A 20594-nucleotide genomic window follows, 5' to 3' on the forward strand; every position below is an offset into this window, starting at 1 on the left:
TCTCTCCCTTCTCAACATTTCCTTCACAGCTTCTAGTGAAAGTTATTTAAACAAGTTGGTTTCAGAGCGAACGTATTTCAACACAGGCATCAACATAGGCATCTTTGAAACCAGAGAGAATAAGAGAAATATAATAAGAATGTATTGTTAATGCTCGAAGAATACTGGAAAAGAAAATAAAATGAAATGGTCGAAGAATACTAGAAAAAGAGAGAGAATGAAATGAATTGCTTAATGAAATGAAATGCTTGAAGAATACTAGGAAAAGAGAAGGAAATGAATTGCTTCAAGAATACTAGGAAACGAGAATGAAATGAACTGCTTCAAGAATACTAGGAAAAGAAAATGAAATAAATTGCCTTCAAGAATACTAAGAAAAGAGTGCTTCAAGAATACTAGGAAAAGAGAATGAAATGAATTACTTGGCATTAGTGGTAGATTACAATTCATACTATCACCTATAAATATGTAAAAATAATTTTAAAAAATTTAATTGGTAGGACCTACAATCATAAAACAATTACTACCTATTAGTTGTAGATTACAAACCCTCTGTTGCATTCATATTATCACCTATAAATATGTAAAAGGATATGTAATAAATCAATTCCAAAGTGACCACATCTAATTAAATTATCTACATTCACAATATATAATCATTCAACAAAATGCCTAAAAATTCACCTATATGTAAGGAATATTTAATGAATTAATTCCAAAGTTACAACATTCAACTGCCTAAAAAATTAAAACTATCCAACCCTCTATTTCATTCTTAATTCCTGCAAAAGAAAAATAACATATTGAAAATTAGTATCGTTTTTAAGATTGTTTTTGGAGAAAACATATTGTAACTTCAAATATTTTACTTGCATTGAAAATAATTATTCTTGCATGACATTGGTGGAGCTTGAGGGTCTTAAATCATCTCGAAAATAAAATATAAATGGTGATGTAACCATATATAATACATCTTAACAAATGGACAATAAATAGATTTGGAGTTACCTGTTTCAATCTTAAAACAAATCTCCAAATCTTCAAGTTGTTGAGAAATATCTAACAAGTTTCAATCTTAAAACAAATCTCCAAATCTTCAATATCTAACAAGTTTCAATCTTAAAACAAATCTCCAAATCTTCAAGTTGTTGAGAAATATCTAACAAGTTTCAATCTTAAAACAAATCTCCAAATCTTCAAGTTGTTGATCAATATCTAACAAGTTTCAATCTTAAAACAAATCTCCAAATCTTCAAGTTGTTGAGAAATATCTAACAAGTTTCAATCTTAAAACAAATCTCCAAATCTTCAAGTTGTTGAGAAATATCTAACAAGTTTCAATCTTAAAACAAATCTCCAAATCTTCAAGTTGTTGAGAAATATCTAACAAGTTTCAATCTTAAAACAAATCTCCAAATCTTCAAGTTGTTGAGAAATATCTAACAAGTTTCAATCTTAAAACAAATCTCGAAATCTTCAAGTTGTTGAGAAATATCTAACAATACTGATCCAATTTTGTGTACATATAAGAGCTTCCACTGTTTTAGGTGTCAAAGAACTCCTAAAAGAATCAAGAATCCTCCTATCCATACTAAATGTTGATTTAGAAGATACAGTCGACACTGAAATGGCCAAAACATCTCGGGCAATTTTCAATAAAGCTTTATATTTAAACTCATTTGCTTCCAACCTTGCCAAAACATCAAAATTATCATCAAGTTATTTACTAGGGTCAGATAAATATTGATTCACATCATTCTTAAACTCGAGTGAATTTTGCTCTTCTCTTCTTCATTTGTATCTTGATAATACTAATGTTGAACCACTCAAATTCACTTCATCAAGTGTGTCCATCTCCATACTCATGGACTTAGAAGTGAGTCTTGATTCAAATCGATGATGATCTTGAGCATTATCATAAAACTTGTAGTAATCATACAAACGAATTAAATAATTCTTTATGTCATCCACCATCACTTTAGCCATAGCATCTCCATAAATATTCGAAAAGCAAAATGATATGTAATCCAATTTGTAACGAGGATCGAGTACCACTGCTATGAATATCAACTTATTAATTCTTTCCACTGAGCCCCAATATTTGTTATACTTAACTTTCATATTTGAACTCATGTTACTAAACAGAGTTCACATTTGTACTCCACTGAATTAAAAATTCTCGAATACCCCAAAGTTCATGAAAATAAGAATTAGAAGTCACGTGTAAAGAACTACTTATCTTCGTAGTGACATCATAGAAAACTTCAAAAACTTTACAAATACTCAAACATTTTTTCAATGATCAATGGTTGGTGGCCCTATTCTTTTGTTTCTATGATTCTCTCTTTGAAGTAATCAACATAATCTAATTCTTCTTCCTCTAATACTTTGAAAGCTTTTTTCAAATTTCAAGATATGATCAAGCATCAAATAAGTGGAATTCTATTGAGTGGCCACATCCAAACAAACAATTGCTTTACATTTAATTTTTTCTTGTTCAACACGATCTTTAAATTTTGTCAATCTTTCGGGGGATGATCTAACATACCTCACAGCATTGCGAACACTAGAAATGGAGTCATGCATTTCTTTAAGCCCTTCATTCACAATCAAATTAATTATGTGAGCACAACACCTCATGTGTAATATTTCTCCATCTACGACAAGTGAATTCCAACTTCTAAGCCTTCTCATAATATATGAAATAACTGTCATTGGAACTTCATTATCGGAACTTCATTATCGACTGTAATAGACAAAACCTTATCGATTCTCCATTCCAATAAACAACTCTTAATAATCTTGCCAATAGTCTCTCCTTTGTGGTTAGCAACTTGACAAAAGTTGAGAATTATTTTATACAAATTCTATTCTGAATCAATAAAATATGCGGTGATTACCATGTAATTAATGTTTTGCAACGAAGTCCATGTGTTGGTGGTAAGACAAACCCTCTTGTAATGACTAACTAAAAAATCTTTAACTTCTTTTTTCTTCTAAATAGAGCTGAAATATATCTGTAGCAATCGTTACTCTTGACCGAGGGTCAAACTTAGGACATGCAATCCTACAAAAACAATTTGAAACTCTCATTCTCTACAAACTTCAATGACAACTCATCCATAATTATCATCCTGGCACATGTTACTCTACATCTTGTTTGACTAAATAATGAAGCAACAATATTACTACCACCCTTTCCATCTATTGAACGTTGAAAACTTAGAGTGGTTTGTTCTTTGTCCTCCACCTTATATGTGTACTTTCTACACTGATTTTTTAACTGCTTCCATAACGTGCTAGTTTCACAAGAATTAGTATCACAAGCATACTCCTTAGAACAATAGTTGCACTTGTAACTCTCATTATTATTATTGTTCTCTAATCTTGTAAAGTGATCCCACACGGTTGATTTACTGAATTTCTTCTTCTTAAATTCAGATTGTGCAGCCAATGGTGGCTTCGATGCATTGTAATTACTCGAGCTACTTATGCATCAAAGTTAAAATATACAAGAGTCTTTGCGAGGGGATATAACAAAAAGAGAAAAAGCTTACCAGTTATGGCGTTCCAAAAGACTAAAGAGAGAAAGACGGCGCGTGAGAGAAACAAAACAAAGAACGCAAGAGAATGCTATTGAGATCATATTCCTCGCGAGAAACTCAGTGTCGAGAGAGATTTGTATTTTTACTGAAGGTTTGTATTTTGACGATGAGGGTGTGAAAGAGATTAGATGTACACCCCCTACATACAACTACTAGAAGACACACCACATGCACCAATTGAAACCAAAGAGAATAAAGAAAAATATAATAAGAAGAGAATAAAATTAATCGTTTGAAGAATACTAGAGGATGGAGTTTAGGTTGCTCGCAAGCAGAGGATAAGAAAGAGAAGAGAATTGAATGAATTGTTTGAAGAATCCTAGAAGAAGAGGATGAAGTTTAGGTTGGGCTCCAATGAACCAAGAAGGAGAATATGTGAGGGGCATTGTTGACCTAAAAATAGACCCTAAGCTGGAATGAACGAAGAAAAGTGAATATGTGAGTGGCGTTGTTGACCTAAAATATGTATTTGAAAGGAGGGGTGTGTTATACCTAACAATAATCCCTATTTGAGAGCATGAGAATGAGAGCTTGTGAAAAATTATATTAATTTTATTTTACTTATGAAAACAATAATGTAAATGCATGTGAAACTCTTTGTTCGGGTTCTAACTTTAGTAATTATAATGCATGGAAACTACCAATCTTCACAATAAAAGGAAGAAGCTAGTAAATCAACCACATGGGATCATTTTACAAGATTAGAGAACAATAATAAGAGGTGTAAGCTCAACTATTGTGGTAATGAGTATACTTGTAATACTAATTCTTATGGAACTAGCACGTGGTAGAAACACTTCAAAATCAGTGTAGAAAGTACCCATATAAGATGGAAGACAAAAGACAAATCACAAAGTTTTCAACCTTCAATAGATAAAAATGGTGGTAGTAATATTGTTATTTCATTATTTAGTTAAACAACATGTGCCAAGATGATAATTATGGACGAGTTGTCATTTTATTTTGTAGAGAATGAGAGTTTCCGATTGTTAGTTCTGCATGTCATAAGTTTATTCCTCCCTCAAAAGTAACATTGCTGGAAATATATTTCAACTCTATCGGTAAGAAAAAAAATAAAAATAAATAAAAGATTTTCTAGTGAGTTATTCCAAGAGGGGTTTTTCTTATTATTGATACCTCCACTTGGCGGCAAAACATTAACTACATGATAGTCACTTTATTAACAACTTTTGTGAAGTGTTAATTGCACGAGAGAGAGAGAGACTATTAGCAATACTATTGAGAGTTGTTCATTGGTGAGAGTTGTTCATTGGAATGAGAGATAAATAAAGTTTCTTTATTACAGTTGATAATGTAAGTTCCATGATATAGTTATTTAGTATATTATGAGAAGGCTTAGAGGTTGGAATTCACTTATTGGTCAAATATTACACATGAGGTGTTGTTGAGTCCATATAATTAAGTTGATTGTGAATGACGGGCTTAAACAAATGTATTCCTTCATTTCTAGTGTTTGCAATGCAATGAGGTATCTTAGACCATCTCCCAATAGATTGACAAAATTGTAAAAGAAGAAGAACTAGATTATGTTGAGTACTTCAAAGATGGGGATCACGGAAACAAAAAAATAAAGTCACCAACCATGGATGATTGAAAAAACGTTGCACTAACCAAAAACAAATGGTTCTTTATAATGTGACTCATCATTCTTATTTTCATGAACTCTAGGTATTTAATAGCTTCTAATTGAGTAGAATACGAATACGAATGTAAACTCTGTTTTAAGTACTATGACTTCAAGCATAAAAATGATGTACGACAACTATTGAGGCTCAGTTGAAAGAATTAATGAGTTGATATTCATAGCGGTAGTACTCGATCCTTATTACAAACTGGAATACATATCAATTTTCGATCCTTGTTACAAACTGCAATACATATCAATTTGCTTTTTGAATATTTATGACGATGCTATAGTTAAAGTGATGACGGATGACATAAAAAATGATTTGATTCATTTGTACGATTACTACAAGTTTTATGATAATGCTTAAGATCATCAAATCTCAATCAAGACTGCTTGACATCATCAGTCTGCTCGATGGCATTCCACATGCTTTTGCTTTTTATCGTCATCTCATCTCTTTTGATGATAACATTTGTTTCAACATCCTTGCTCTGATAACAAATCTTGATTCTGACTCTCAATCGAACCACATCAAAATAAATAATTAAAGTAGGAAAAATGAAATAAATAACGAGATAACTATATATTTTATAAGTTTGAAATGCTAAGTAAGTTCCTAAATTGCCTTGCGGAAAAAAAGAAAATATATATCGATGTAAAATAAACAAAAAAGAAAAATAAGTAAACCCTACGCCCCGTTTCCATCCTCCTCTCCCAGTTTTGCTTTCCTGCTCGTCCGTTGTTGCCGCAGTCGCCCGTCCGATTCGCACGGCAACCAGGTTTTTTTTTGTCCCTTCATCTCTCTTAACTTCCGACTTCCGCCACGCCCCCACCGCCACGCCAATTCCGCCTTCTGTTACCAAATGAAATTTCAGAATTAGGAACCGTGCCATGTTAATATCTTGCAATTTTAGTAGTTTTGGGTCGTTATTTCTCAATGTATTATGTAATTGGAGTACCATTTCCATTCCCTGAACGATGAGTTTTGATATTTGATTAGGAGTTTTCTGATGGAGGCTACGGATTGGGAAATATCTTCAGGAGGGGCTAGTGATGATGACGATAATTTCGAGCAAGACATAAAAGAAGAAGAAGAATGTCTTTGTTCATCCGGGAACATGCGAAAGTTGCAATTCAGGTTGAGGATTTCAAGAATTTAGACTCCTCCAAATCCTTCAATAGGATGATGCTGTTTTCTTAGAAATATCTTCAATATTTTTGCTCTGTCTCCAGGAAGCATGCTTCAACTGCTCGCTGGAATGATGAAATGGGAATGGCGGAAGTTTTGGAGAACAAGGGTAGCCTTTGGACGACATCTGGCATTGTACGTTGTGGCAAGATTTATTGTTCCATTGAGGAAACTTTGTAGGTTAACTATGGTTTTATTATGGTTTGTTATCCCTATCGTTTTTGATGTTGATCACAACATTTTTTTTTTGGGAGTTCTTACCAAAAAATAAAACAACATTTTTTGGGGAGTTATTCTCTTCCACATTGTTTTAGTGTGATTCCTATAACATACTGTAATATAGTGAAAAAGAAATGAAAATGGAAGTTTTTCTGTCATTTTTTTGTTGCTTTATAGTCGTCTTTTGGGAGCCTTATTTAGAACATTACATTAGAAATAAAGGGAAGAAACTCAAGCTTACAGTATGCAGGAGGAAGCACTAGTAGTAGCCTTTTGTGTTTTGGTAAAGAAAGGAAATCATCATTGTTTAAGTACTAATTCTTTTTCTAGCATCAATGAAATTTTTATTAAGCTTATTTGTGTTCGTATATATGATTTTATCACTTTTCTTTTCTATCGTTTTACATTCACTTGGGCAATGTTTCTTTAATGTGTCTCTTATTTTTATAAAGTTAGAAGCTTGTTGCCTTAAATTGTGTTTTGTGCTCTGTAAATGTTGATAGTAGTATGAACTTGGCGCTAAAATAGAGTTTTACAAGCAGAAAATTTAGGATTGTGTTCATTTTTTAGTCATTCGGATGACAACTTTTAAGCATGCTATCAAACATTCCTTTCTATATGTTCAGATTTCTTATTGAAGTTGGGGCTTTACATCTTCTGGATCATGATAATTCAAGTCTTTCTCTGAAAGATGTATACAAGAAGGTAGCTGAAGGAAAAAGTGAATGCATTTGGGAGCAGTTTGAGGTTTATAGGCACCTCAAATCCCTTGGTTATATTGTTGGAAAGCATAAAGTTCCATGGTCTGTGAAGGGTGCTAGGAATGGCGGCGATATTTCTTCTCGAAGTTCTATTGAAAACAAAGGATCAACAGATTTTGGATCAGAAGACGAGAAGTCGATCTGTGAACTTATAGATGCCATTCAGCTCAATGAAGTGACACCCATTTTTGATGTTTATCTTCCACATAGCAAGTTTAGAAAGTCCTCTCCTGGTGATCCAAATTTTATGGTCTGCTTGACTAGGTAAGTTCACTTGTCAAAAATCCATGTAACTTGCTTATTGTTCTGTGTCTGGTTGGGTTATATTATTATTTCTTCTCNCTAAAAAAAAAAAAAAAAAAATGAATTGCACCTGACTTACTTTTTGATAATTTGCTTAATCTAAATGTCAATAATGGCAACACCAACACCAACTAGAGGACAATAGTTTTGACCCTAAGATAGTATGTGCACTACAACTTGTGTGCAAATATTTGTAAACTACACTTATTGTGTATTTTGGTATTCCTTTTGAAAAAGGAAGGTATGGAAGCAGTTTTTCTATAAGCACTCTTAAGTACCTTTATTTATTCATTCATACACTTTCACTTTTCAGTCATCCATAAAGGGTTTTTAGTAGGAATGTCAAACACACTTAGATTGGTCCCATTTCTATGGCTGTGAAATTGTTTACTCAATATATCAGCTTCATTTTTAGCCGTCTCTGAGTATTTAGTTTCATTCTGGAAATAACACCAATATGAGGTCAAGAATAGGCTGTGCCTTCTTTAAATAACACCATTATCAGGTCTATGATAGGCTTCAACTTGTGTCGTTTCTTTCTTTTGCGAAAGTCTATGCATTACTTAGTTTCGAGTTTATCTGATCCTTTAATTACTGTCGTATAAATCTTTTTTATAGGGGATATCCACCTCCAAAAACAGATATTGAAGTTATTGAAAGAAAATCAGGAGGTATACCAATGAAATATTGTCACGTTGAACATGGACGTGTCTGTTTCTTTTCATTTGATAAGGTGGAGCTGCCCGTCTTACCTTGACATTGTTGTGGATTGGTCATGGTCAACTAGTATATTATGCTATTCAAAGATTTAATTTATTGGATTTGTGTTTGGTATGTGATTTGAATCCTATTTTATGATTTCAGACGTGTGTAGGAATAGAAAGAATACAGATTAGGAGAGTTTGGTGGCAATTTGCTAACTTGACATGTAATTATTTTTAAATCTCATTTTATGCGTTTCTAATTTTTTCAGATTTAAAATTGGAATATAACTGATAACATAAAATGAGTCCCTTACTCTTTGGGACAGAAAGCCGTGGGCTTTTCACCCTTTGAGTGAGTGGGTTTCTCCTTCCCTTCTTATTCCTTGTATGCAGCCCCATTTGTTTTAGCATCTTGCAGCTATTTAGATGCAAGTTGACTATAGGAACAATTATGTTGGATAGAGCAGATTGAAGGAAAGACAAATGCCTGGTTGTTTTCTTCGGGATTAATAAAACCAGTTTAAGAAGTTTCTTCATTATATTTTCACAGAAAAAATAACTTCCCCACAAATTTCCTCAACTTTCTCCTCAATTTTATGACCGATAACATTTCTCTGGAACAAAACACTACCCATCTCCCTAAACTTGTTCCATAAATTGACAACTAGTAGCTTCTTTATGAAGTCAAGGTGAGTGGCTCACAATCTCCCCGTAAGCTTCACTTTACTCAGATTCTTCATTTCGAGCAAGACTCTTGCATTTCTGCAACTCAGTCTTCTTTCAACCCTAGTTTTCAGCCATACAGATTATTTAGAATTTAGAATTTTTGGCCTTTGGGTGGGTAAGGTACTCCTCTGTCTTCTTTCAACCCTGGTTTACAGCAATACAGATTATTTAGAATTTTTGGAGACACCATTAGTTTTAAGCAAGTTGGATGAATCAACTGGGTTTTCAATAGAAAGGGCTTGAACAAGTTGGTAATTTTCACTCATGTTATTGTTGGATTCTTGCTTCTTTTTTTTAGGCATGCCCTAGGCCTCTTTGATTGAGATTGAAAGTTTGATGTCCCATTTTTCTTTCGTCTTGATGAACTTCCTCAAAGACTCTTGGTTTGATGACAAGTTTAATGAACTTCCTCAAAGACTCTTGGTTTGATGACAAGTTTAATGAACTTCCTCAAAGACTCTTGGTTTGATGACAAGTTTAATGAACTTCCTCAAAGACTCTTGGTTTGATGACAAGTTTAATGAACTTCCTCAAAGACTCTTGGTTTGATGACAAGTTTAATGAAGTACACCAACTTGTGGATTGCGCCTCACTGACTGAATTGGCTTTTTAAGTTATTTCTTACCTCTATTCTTTGGTTCCTTCTCCCAATCCATTGATTTTTTCTTTCCATTTTTTGCCACTAATGCCAATGGAGACTTCGAGGATGTTGATGGTATTTTATTAGTATTTTAAATAGATATTTTTGTGACCATTTTACCTTCATCAACCGAACTCCATTTCTATCGAATACTTGAGGAACGACCCTACTAATTCCCCTCTGCTGCCTCCTTTTATCATTTGACAAGGCTAATAATATTACTCTTCAAGGTCCGGTTGTAATATACCTTGGTCAGTAAAAGTTGATCACCATTCTTGCATTGGAACAAGATGAATCATTTGCCTTGGATCGGTACAATTAATCCGTTGCCAAGCTTCATATTTCCAATGAACTTCTCATCAAGTTCCTTGAACTTTGCTCGATCTCCAATCATGTAGTTGCTCACTCCGTTGTCTAAGTACTACATGTTGGTCTTTGCTTGGTCTTTTCCATCTCTATGTTTACCATAACCTTTGCTTCATTCAACATCAAAAGGTTAGGCATCTTCTCGGCTACTATTAGTGCAGGCTTTTTGTCAATCATGAGGTTTGCCTCCTCATCGTGTTCCTTTTTGTCATGACCTCCTTTGCTGCCACGTCCATGACCACGACCACAACTTCTGATTTCTTTGTTGTGGTCGTCACGTCCATTCGTACTTGAAAAAGAAGAATCAACTACCTCTTTCTTTTTTGTTCGTGCGAGCTACTCCTCATGTGTCAGTAAGAGGTACTTCCCATTCTCTTTGTCGTCACAAGCATGAAGTTTCTCCTCATGGACCTTAAGACAATCAACTACCTCTTCAATGAACATGTTCTTGAGGTCACTAAACTGTTCAATAGAGGTAGTAATCTGCATAAATGTAGGGGGACTGCTCAAGGAACTTCTTGACGATAGAGATCTCCTCCACCTTTTCGCCTAACGAATGGATGTCGGTGACGATCATTATCAACTTCATGGCAAAGTTTTTTATTGACTCACCGTCCTTCATACGGATAGCCTCAAACTGACTCTTCAAGGTCTGCATCTTGGCTTCCTTGACCTGTTCAACACCCATATGCCTTGTTTACAACGTCTCCCACACTGCCTTTGTCGAGTTCTTCTTTGCCAACATGAGAACAATGTTCTCTAGACTACTTGGTAGATGACAGCAAGAGTCATCCTATCCTTAAGCTCCCTAATTGCGTCACCATGCTTGATGGCATCCCATACGCTTTGTGTCTATAAAATAACACATCTTTATTGATCATGCTGCATAGTTACTCTTTGTGAGTAACAAGTATTTGAAGGTTACACTTCCCTCCTTTCTGATCTTTATTGTCGTCACATCTCATTTGACGACTTTTTTACGATGATGACATTTGTTTTGACATCCTAACTCTGATATTAGATGTTAATTTAGACCCTGGATCAAAGTACACCAAAACAAATAACTAAAGTAGAAAGAATACAGCAAGGGGAGAGTTCCTTTGAACTCAAGAATCTTAAGCACTTTTTTTTTTTTTTTTTTTTTGCTGTTGTGAATAGAGTAGATATCTTATGAGTATTTATAGCAAGAAAACACTAACAAATTTTCTAAATTTTCTTTTCTCAAGTTAAAAACCACTAACAATTCTTCTAAACAAAGTCACCGACCATTTTCCTAAACTTGCTCCATAATTTGACAATTACTGCATGCCTTTACTCATCTCATCTGCCCCAACTATGGTCATGTGTTTACATAGGATGGATTTGTTTCATAACTCTACCAAAATTATCTAAATGCCTTTTATTTGAAAATTATACAAGATAGGCTTTGTGGCTAAAAGATAAGGCTCACTTTTGATGTAAATTTATATCATTCAAGAAAAATATTGAACATATTATGTTGTTATTGGACGGGGAGCACAAGGAGAACATGAAAAAGGGTGATGATCGCGCCTACCAAGAATGGGGGAGTGGGGAATTTTTTTCCCTTCACTAATAGGACCTTTGTATTTGAATGTTCTAGTTTATGATGGATGATAGAAGCAGGATGGAGGTTAGCCACAAATGATGAAATCGAGAGGCTTAAGCGAGGAGGGTTGTTACAAGGTAGATTTTTGGAGTACGCTGCTTGATGAGGATAGCCAAGAAACACATGTCAACACGATAAAAAGTGGGAAAGTGAATGCGCAAGACTCATACATGAGTGCTGGTGGATTGTCAATGGCCTTATGATCGTGTGGGCATGGTATGCAAAATAGCATGTGTAACACCAATGTTGATGGGGTGCGTAGGTGACCACCCACACAAGAATTGTAGGCATGCAAAGGTGGACAACCACACACGAATCGTATGCAAGTAGTTTGGCAGCAGGCATGTGCCCAGACAGACAGACATTGCATGTGCAGGGACACAAGGACTCATGTGCAGGCAGTGTGTCATTATCGCATTCTATCGAGCCCTGTAATGCGATTGTGCAATATTTACTCTCGAGAGTAGGTCAATCAAGTTTTAGAAAATGAGGATATAGAAAGTTTTAGAAAATGTTTAAAAATTGATTTATGAAAGCAATGTTAGTAAGCAACAACTATGGTTTGGATACGTATCACTCGGGTAGGAAGAATTGACGATTAATTACTTTTCCCTATGGTACATTTTAAGGCACTTTAGCCTTGAAAGATGTAGACATGGTCTTGACGAACAATCATACCCAAATTCACATAATAGAAATAATAAAAACCTATCTTAAAAAGAGTTTGGAAGAGGTATGCACAACCATAGATAACATAACCAAGACAAGCGTGACTGTGACATCCAACATGCAACCACAAACAATACACCTTGGACAAATATGATCATGATATTTCTATCCACTCAATTGGTTGACGTTTTGTGCTGACTCTACACAAACTCAACAATGTAGAATGAGGCTGACTTCATGTCTCTCAACGAGTTTCGAACTGATCTTAATATTATGGAATCTCTTCTAATTTACTAGGTACTTTTGTAAATCTCTTCTCAATTTGATATGGAATTCTTCACCATGGCAGCAGGTCATGTCGCCTCATTGTGATCGGGATAGTAACGTTTCAAGTTACTGACGTGGATAACAAAACTAGTTCTTATCCATTGAAGTAATTGGATCCTATATAATGTCTTCCCGACCTTTCGAAATAATTTCGACTGGTCTATAGTATTTTGCACCATTTGGTGATTCTTATTACTTTGAAATCGAGATTGATCTTTCTCACTTTAATTAGAACTCTTTCTTCACTCTTGAATTTTTGGGGTTTGTGTTTCCAACGGGTCCTTCTCTTCATCCATTTGGATGTCTTTTCCAAGTAGACACGGGTTAATTTGGAGGTTTGTCTCTGCCCTTTGATGGAGGTGTTGGCTTGGGGTCTCTCCTTAGTATTCTGGTGATCACTAACGTGAGCACTTGCAAGTGCAATAAACCCAACTTTCAGCCAGTTTAGTTATTTATGAAATTCAACGGGCTCCATTTGAGTTGTATAACACATATATATGTCAGGCGAGCTCATTCCCAATACTAAATTAATCTCGTGATCTATCTCCCTAGGTGGGGACAAATCTTTGGTCTGACCTTCTAGCCTTATATCATGGTGTTCCTTTAACGATCACAAAGTTTATGTTTGAATTGGCTCGCTCGAGCTTTTCTCTTCAACCATGCGAACAAGGATGAGTGTCGATTCATCATGGCTAAGACCTTGTCTCAATTGTAATGTTGACATCATCTTTACCTCTTTTGGATGATGGTGGAGTTGGCCCCTAACCACTATGCATTTTGCTAGGGGGAATGAGAGTGACCTTCTATTCGAGCATAAAATTCGATCTCTAACACGACGTCGAAGTCAATTCATCTTGACAATCACAAAATTAGTTTGTTCCGTTCAAATCCCCAGCTTGATCGAAGTTCTTTTTGCATCTCTAAGATGGGTTAGGTTGTTGAATTCATAACTTTCATCCTTCCCATTTTTCGATGCCAGAGAATGTTCAAACATTTGGCTCTAGTCCTCGTCATGAAGTTGTGGGTAGCTCTAGAGTCGACCATAGTTGATATGGAAACACTCAAGGGAAGTAAGATTCAGATTAATTTGTTGATCGAATATCTCAAGGCAAGAACACTTGTTTGAGATTCGAATCACACCACAAGCAAGATCGATCATGTTTAGCTTGAATGATTCTGGTTGATCAAATATCTCAAGATAAGAATATTTGTTTGAGATTCGAACCACTCCACAAGCAAAATTGATCATATCAAGCTTAAATGATTTTACCCGCAACCTAAACTACATAGCAGCAAGACCGAGTGAAAGAAGGGAGAGGGAGTTGATAAAAATGAGTGAGTATGTGCGAATTGGAAAGAAACTTAGCTATTGGCTATGCTTCTTTTGCTACATTTTTCAAGTCTACTTATAAATACAACATACATGCCTTCATATAGCCTCAACATACATGGCTTTATATAGCCTCAAAATCAAACTATTAAAGACATTCCAAGTGTTGAAACATTCATAATTTATGACCATAATTAACCATTATATAAATGTAACCTAAGGTAAATAAAAGCCTTAAAACATATTAATGAAAAACAATAACTATACACTACTCTAAATTGTAATTCACCCAAAATTTATAATAGTGAAACTTCATTCTTCTTGAATGTGACATGAATTGAAATATCTTTTGATAATTTCAACAACATTTTCTTCACATCTTCATCGAAGTATATTGTATGATTGATGTCTCTTGATTCATATCATTCTTCACTTCTTCAAGAGGATTCGTCCTCAAATCTATTTGTGAACTTTGCTGCAAAAAATAAGTTATGGAAATACAAAAGACCTCACAACACCCTCTCACACGTATACACTCAAGGGAATTTAGGCCACTCTGTTTGCACTCATTTACACAAATGAAGCTCTCATTCTCACCTCTAGCGGTGTTACATAAACCTCTTCTTGTAAATCTCCATAAAACTTTTCGTTTGGTAGGTCAACCCTATCCCATGTTTCATCTTTCTTAAAGGACTGCATCTCTACTGCCATGGCTTCCTTCCCGTCTTCTTTTTCAGTTGCTTCTTCATAATTCATAGGGTCTGAAATAGTAAGAGCAAACTGACATGATGCATATATGTCAGCTAAAGATTTATACTTCCTTGGAGGTGTCTCATCCGAAAGTTCTTCAAGAGAAGAATTGCTATTCAGTGATGCTGAAGATGATGAATTTGACACACTTTGTGTTGCAGTGGATGCACTGGGAGATGCACTGGAGTTGACCCTTGTCTCTTCATTTGGGGAAACTTCAACTGTAATCTTTTGCTGCTCCTGTTCTTTACTCCAATCCCAACTCACGTTTTCATTAAATATTACATCTCTTCTAACTAAAATCTTTTCACTAACGGGGTTGTATAGTTTATATGCCTTTGATTGAGTACAATAGCCAATGAAAATGCATTTTTCAGATTTTTCATCAAGCTTTTGACGAGTTTGAGGATGTTTCAAAGCATAAGCAACACAACCAAAGATTCGTAAATGACTTACAGATGGTTTCCTTCCATGCCATGCTTCATAAGGAGTTCGATTCATAACCGCCTTTGTTGGTGAGATGTTTAATAGATAAACAGATGTTGCTACGGCTTCGGCCCAAAATTGGTTTGGAAGTCTCCTTGCTTGTAACATACTTCTTGCCATCTCCACAATAGTTCGATTTTTTCGTTCAGCGATTCCATTCTGTTCTGGAGTGTAGGGAGCTGTTAATTCCCTTTGGATGCCCTCTTCTTCACAAAAGAGATTGAAATCTTTAGATATGAACTCGCCACCTCTGTCTGTGCGAAGAACTTTAATGTGACAGCCACTTTGGTTCTCTACCATAGCTTTAAAAATCTGGAACTTCTGAAAAGTTTCTGACTTATGTTGTAGGAAGTAAACCCAGCTCATGCGACTATAGTCATCAACGAATAGTAAAAAGTATATACTTCCACCCAAGGACTTCGTTTGCATTGGCCCACATAAATCAGCATGAATTAGTTCTAGATAATGTGAAGCTCTTTTAGCTTTTCCAACAGGAAAGGACTTCCTAGTCTGCTTGCCATAAATGCATCCTTCACATAAATTAGTTGAGTCAATTCTTGGTAATCCGAAAACCATACCTTTATCCCTAAGTATTTTCAGGCCGTTCATATGAAGATGTCCATATCTGAGATGCCATAATGTTGAATCATCTTTCATGCTAGCAGTAAGAGCAAAATCCTCCATGTTAGAAACATCAAGTGGAAACATCTTATTTGAAGTCATGGCAATTTCAACTTTATGGCCTGATTTCTTATCTGTGATGACACATGTGTTATCATCAAATAGAACTGAGTGTCCTCTGGTCATCAATTGTCCAACACTCAATAAATTGTACCCTAAATCAGGTACAAATTGAACATTATCTAATTGTTTTATCTTACCGTGACTGGTTTCGACTTTCACTGTACCTTTTCCTTCAACTTGCATCTCTTTTGTATTTCCAAGTTGCACCTTAATCTTTTGCGTCTCATCAAGCTCTTTGAATAAGGATTTGGTGCCTGTCATATGGTTCGAGCATCCGCTATCAACAAACCATAGGTTACCTTTTTCCGGATTAGTATCCATGCACGCTACGAACAACTTTTCTTCTTCTTCTTCATTCTCTACTGCAAAATTCATTCGTTGATTTTTATACCAACAATCAGATTTTGTGTGACCATACCTTCTACAATGGTAACATTGTATGACATTCCTTTGTTCATTGAATTGTCTCTGTCCATCACTTCTCCACCTGTTATCACGACCACCATGGAAGTTGTGAAATCCTCCTTTTCCAAGAGCCCATCAGTTCATCAACGGAGAGTATGGATAGATCCTTAGCTTCTTCTATGGCGGCCACCACATGGTCAAACTTTGGAGTCAAGCTTCTCAACACCTTTGCAACAATTGTTTCGTTTGAAATTTTCTCTCCATAGGTACGCATCTGACTGACTATTGCCATTGATCTTGACAAAAAATCAGCAATTGATTCGCCATTCGTCATGAGTAGAGTTTCAAAATCACGTCTTAGAGATTGCAATTTCACTGTCATGACCTTTGAGTCTCCTAGAAACTCCTTCTGTAGAATTGACCATGCCTGCTTTGATGTGGTTGCTGCTGCAATTCGTGAAAAAATAGTCTCATGAACTGCTTGCTGAATAATGAATAGAGCCTTGGCATCGTTTTTCTTGGTTTCTCTTAGTCTCTCCTTTTCTTCTATTGTGGGTTCTAATACATCAGCAAACCCGTGCTCCACCAAGTCCCATAGCTCCTGCGATCTGAGCAAGGTCTTCATCTTGATGCTCCACCACTCGTATTTCTCACCATTAAATATTGGTAACAACGGTGCAGAGGAAGAAAAACCAGCTACTGCCATTTTTATTTTGTGAAAGAAAATAATCACTCGCCCTCGTGTCGAACGAACTTGGCTCTGATACCAAAATTGTTGGAAAGAGGGATAGTGAAAGAGATCGGAATAGATGAGAATAGATAGAAGCTGCAGTCCTTTATTAATGTCTACTGACTTGATGCATAGAGGGTTACACAATTCCAGTATTTATAGCTAATACACCGGACCAGAAATAGTAAATCATGCAAATCTAGATAAATTCAAATCTACTAACAATCTCCTAAAATCTCCTAAAATCTTGGTAGTTTGAATATTTGAATCATATCTCAACTACTTCAAATCATATCTTCATTTTGAATACTTTAAATCATATCTCAACCGTCCATACTATACTAACAATGAGTTCTAAGACCTTTCTATGACCTATGCTACAACCAAGGATTATTTGACCTTAACAATGATCAATCATAAGATATGTGGCGGAGTCGGACTTTCTCTGGGGGAGGTAATAGAAATTAGTGATCCACCCCACCCAAAAAGTGGGGGAGATTATAATCTTGAAACTAAAGAAGGGGACTATGAACCCACCCAATAGGTAGAAATATATAGTGGATACCACTTAATCAAAATAGTTAGAATTTGAATGCCACAGACGGCAGCCCTCCAAGCCTTCTATGGAAAATTTAAAACATATTCCACAGCTAAATATGAGACGATTGAAGTTAAAACATCACTAGTCAAAAACATTAAAAGACTTTGTAGGAGGACGCTAAAGTATTTACCTACTCTTTAGAAGAAAGTGGGAGATACCGAAGAGAGTCAAATGGGAGATACATAAGAGAGAGTGCAACGTGGCTTTATGTATGTCGAGACTTGGTTAACCACAAATCAACAGGTACACTATGGTCAGCTTTGGAGCCACCCACAACTTCATTAGAAAGGCTGAATCAAAATGGTTGAACATTCTCTGGCATCAAGACAACAGGAAGTATGAAAGCCGTCAACTCAATGGCCCTACTCATTTCAGAAGTTGCAAAGAGAACTTTGATCAAATTGGAGATTTAGACTAAACAGACTGGATTTGTGATTGTCAAGATGGACGACTTCAACGTCGTGTTGGAGATGCCTTGTGGTTATGACATCCAACCCCACCATTGTTCAAACCAATACCCAACAACTAAAAAGGGTGAGAAGATGATGTCGGTGTTACAATTGAGGCGAGACATTGGTCATGATGAACCCAATCTCACGATCGTCCCTATGATTGAAGATAAAATTTCGAATGAGCCAATTTCAATAAAGATCTAGTGGTTGCTAAAAAAAACATCATGATATAGAGTTAATCAAATTGGACATCTCAGTGTTATAATCGAAGCTTCTGCTATGAGTTTAACATGATTATTCCCTTCACGTGATTCTTCCAAGCATGGTTCATTATATCGTGCGGTTAGAAGGATCTTCGTGTTACTAAAGAATGTTGAGGTACCATGTTTATTCTTGTCTTGGCGGTATTGTTAAACTATGCTCATCAACAAATTTCTTATAATCAGAGAGTTTTTCACCATTTTTAAAGGGAATTTATTTTTCACCATTCAATTTGAAAACACAATTGTGCATTCTTGCCCTACTTGTGATGTTTTCGTTAGATGTTCAGGCTCTTTTCTCTAATTGTTTTGTCTGAGTACACACAAAATGTAGCTCTGACATCAACTGTCATGGTCGTCCATTTTCAATTGTGTGTAGTCTTCATTTTGACTTAGTCCTGAGGAAGGAATAAACTCATGATCCACCTAGTGGAAACATTGGAAAATGTGTTGATTTTTATTAAAAACTAAAACAAAGCAATAAATACAACTCTACTTTATAAAAAGGTCCGTCAAGACTCCTTTAAGTATCCCAACATTCTTCCTCTTCTACAAAATATTTCTTGCTATGACTCAAACACAAGCTAAGCGTGTGAGAGCTTTTTTTAGTTATTAATTGAACACTATCTTCCTGCATATCAATCACATGTTGTTCAAGATTACATTAATAACCTTAAATTTTCATACCATGAATAATATTAAATTGTAAGTAAAATATTAAAAATTAAATAATTAATTTTGGAGTTTTAAAGCATAAATCCTAACCCATGACAAGTCTTAAGGAGAACCCAAGCCCCATATCCATCTTTCGTCCTGGCTTCGTTGAACTTTAGGCGAGGTTCATCTTCGCCAACTTAATACAACTTATGTGGAATCTAAGCTTGTTTGGTCACACATGCTGCCTATGCGTGCATGTTTAATTGTCTACGACATTAACCGACTTGTTTGTACACTGGGCCAAGTCATTCAACTTGATCTTGTCTCTACTTGGGGCTAAGGTCTCTCACATGCAACATTGCATCTCATTGTGTCTCTTGGTTCCAAATTAACACGACCAACATATCTTGATACCATACCAAGACTTAGGATGTCATATCATTTGCAATCTTTATACCGGGTAGCAGGTGCATATACAAATCTCTAACACATAGCTTGAGGCACAATGCGTTTCGTCCAACACTGTCCTTGAAAGACCCATTTCAAAGGTTTAAAGGAAGTCGCTCAAGACACTCGTCTCGCAACACTTGCCCTCACTATGTCACACGTATGTGCCACAGAGTGGTGGATAGCTGACACCATGCTTCCCCCTCAAGTATATTATGAGGCATTTCCAATCTTTTTCGAGTAGACATGATTTCGACAAACGGTCATATGGCTTCGTGGAGAGTCCATCTGGTGTCTGATCGACACCAAATTTGGTGAGCATTCATATTTCATATGGATGAACTTAACCCCAGAGCTACATGCATCGTCCTCTTCAATTGCATCATGACATTCGTCTGTCTTGACCTTCACGTAACTGAATGGATGTCACTTGAGGGTCGCCACTTTGCTTGTGTCGATGTGAGGGTCACAACCTACTATCTTCATAATATGGTTATGATACTAAGCATACTTGTTGAGCTAAATAACTCATAATTTTTTTCTCCATAGGAAAACAAAGTTCAAATAAAAATTCGAAAGTAAAAAAAGAAGATGATGGAATGTAATTAAACACCTACCTCTTAGGTTATGGAGCTTGCTACTTATTTATAGCTGAGTCAACGGTTATACATAGTAAAGCTATATTTGGTAAATGACATATAAAGTAAATTGTCATAAATAGTAAATAGCTATGTATAGTAAAAAAGCGGTAAAGCTATATATGGTAAATAGTTATATATAGTAGATGGTTATATCTGGTAAAGTTAAATAATAGTAAGCTAAACCATATATATCCCTTCAGGTATAGCTTTGAAAATGTACTTTCTGTGTTCTCTCTTACTGTACATACTTGAAGTCATCAATATAAATTCTTCAGCCAGAGTTCTCCTTGCATTTTCTCTATCCTAT

The 20594-nt window shown here is 35.5% G+C and overlaps 1 protein-coding gene across 1 annotated transcript; it reads left to right on the forward strand.

Annotated features, from left to right (window-relative positions):
• Positions 1–5921: 5921 nt before the first annotated feature.
• LOC111799631 (tRNA-splicing endonuclease subunit Sen54-like) lies at positions 5922–8637 on the forward strand. Its single transcript, XM_023683050.1, has 5 exons — positions 5922–6032; positions 6254–6391; positions 6487–6618; positions 7288–7686; positions 8344–8637. The coding sequence occupies exons 2-5, from the start codon at positions 6264–6266 to the stop codon at positions 8480–8482; spliced, it is 798 nt and encodes a 265-aa protein (XP_023538818.1). The 5' UTR covers positions 5922–6032; positions 6254–6263; the 3' UTR covers positions 8483–8637.
• Positions 8638–20594: the final 11957 nt, after the last annotated feature.

The sequence above is a fragment of the Cucurbita pepo genome, chromosome LG08, assembly GCF_002806865.2.
Source record: "Cucurbita pepo subsp. pepo cultivar mu-cu-16 chromosome LG08, ASM280686v2, whole genome shotgun sequence".
In the NCBI taxonomy this organism is placed as follows: Eukaryota; Viridiplantae; Streptophyta; class Magnoliopsida; order Cucurbitales; family Cucurbitaceae; genus Cucurbita; species Cucurbita pepo.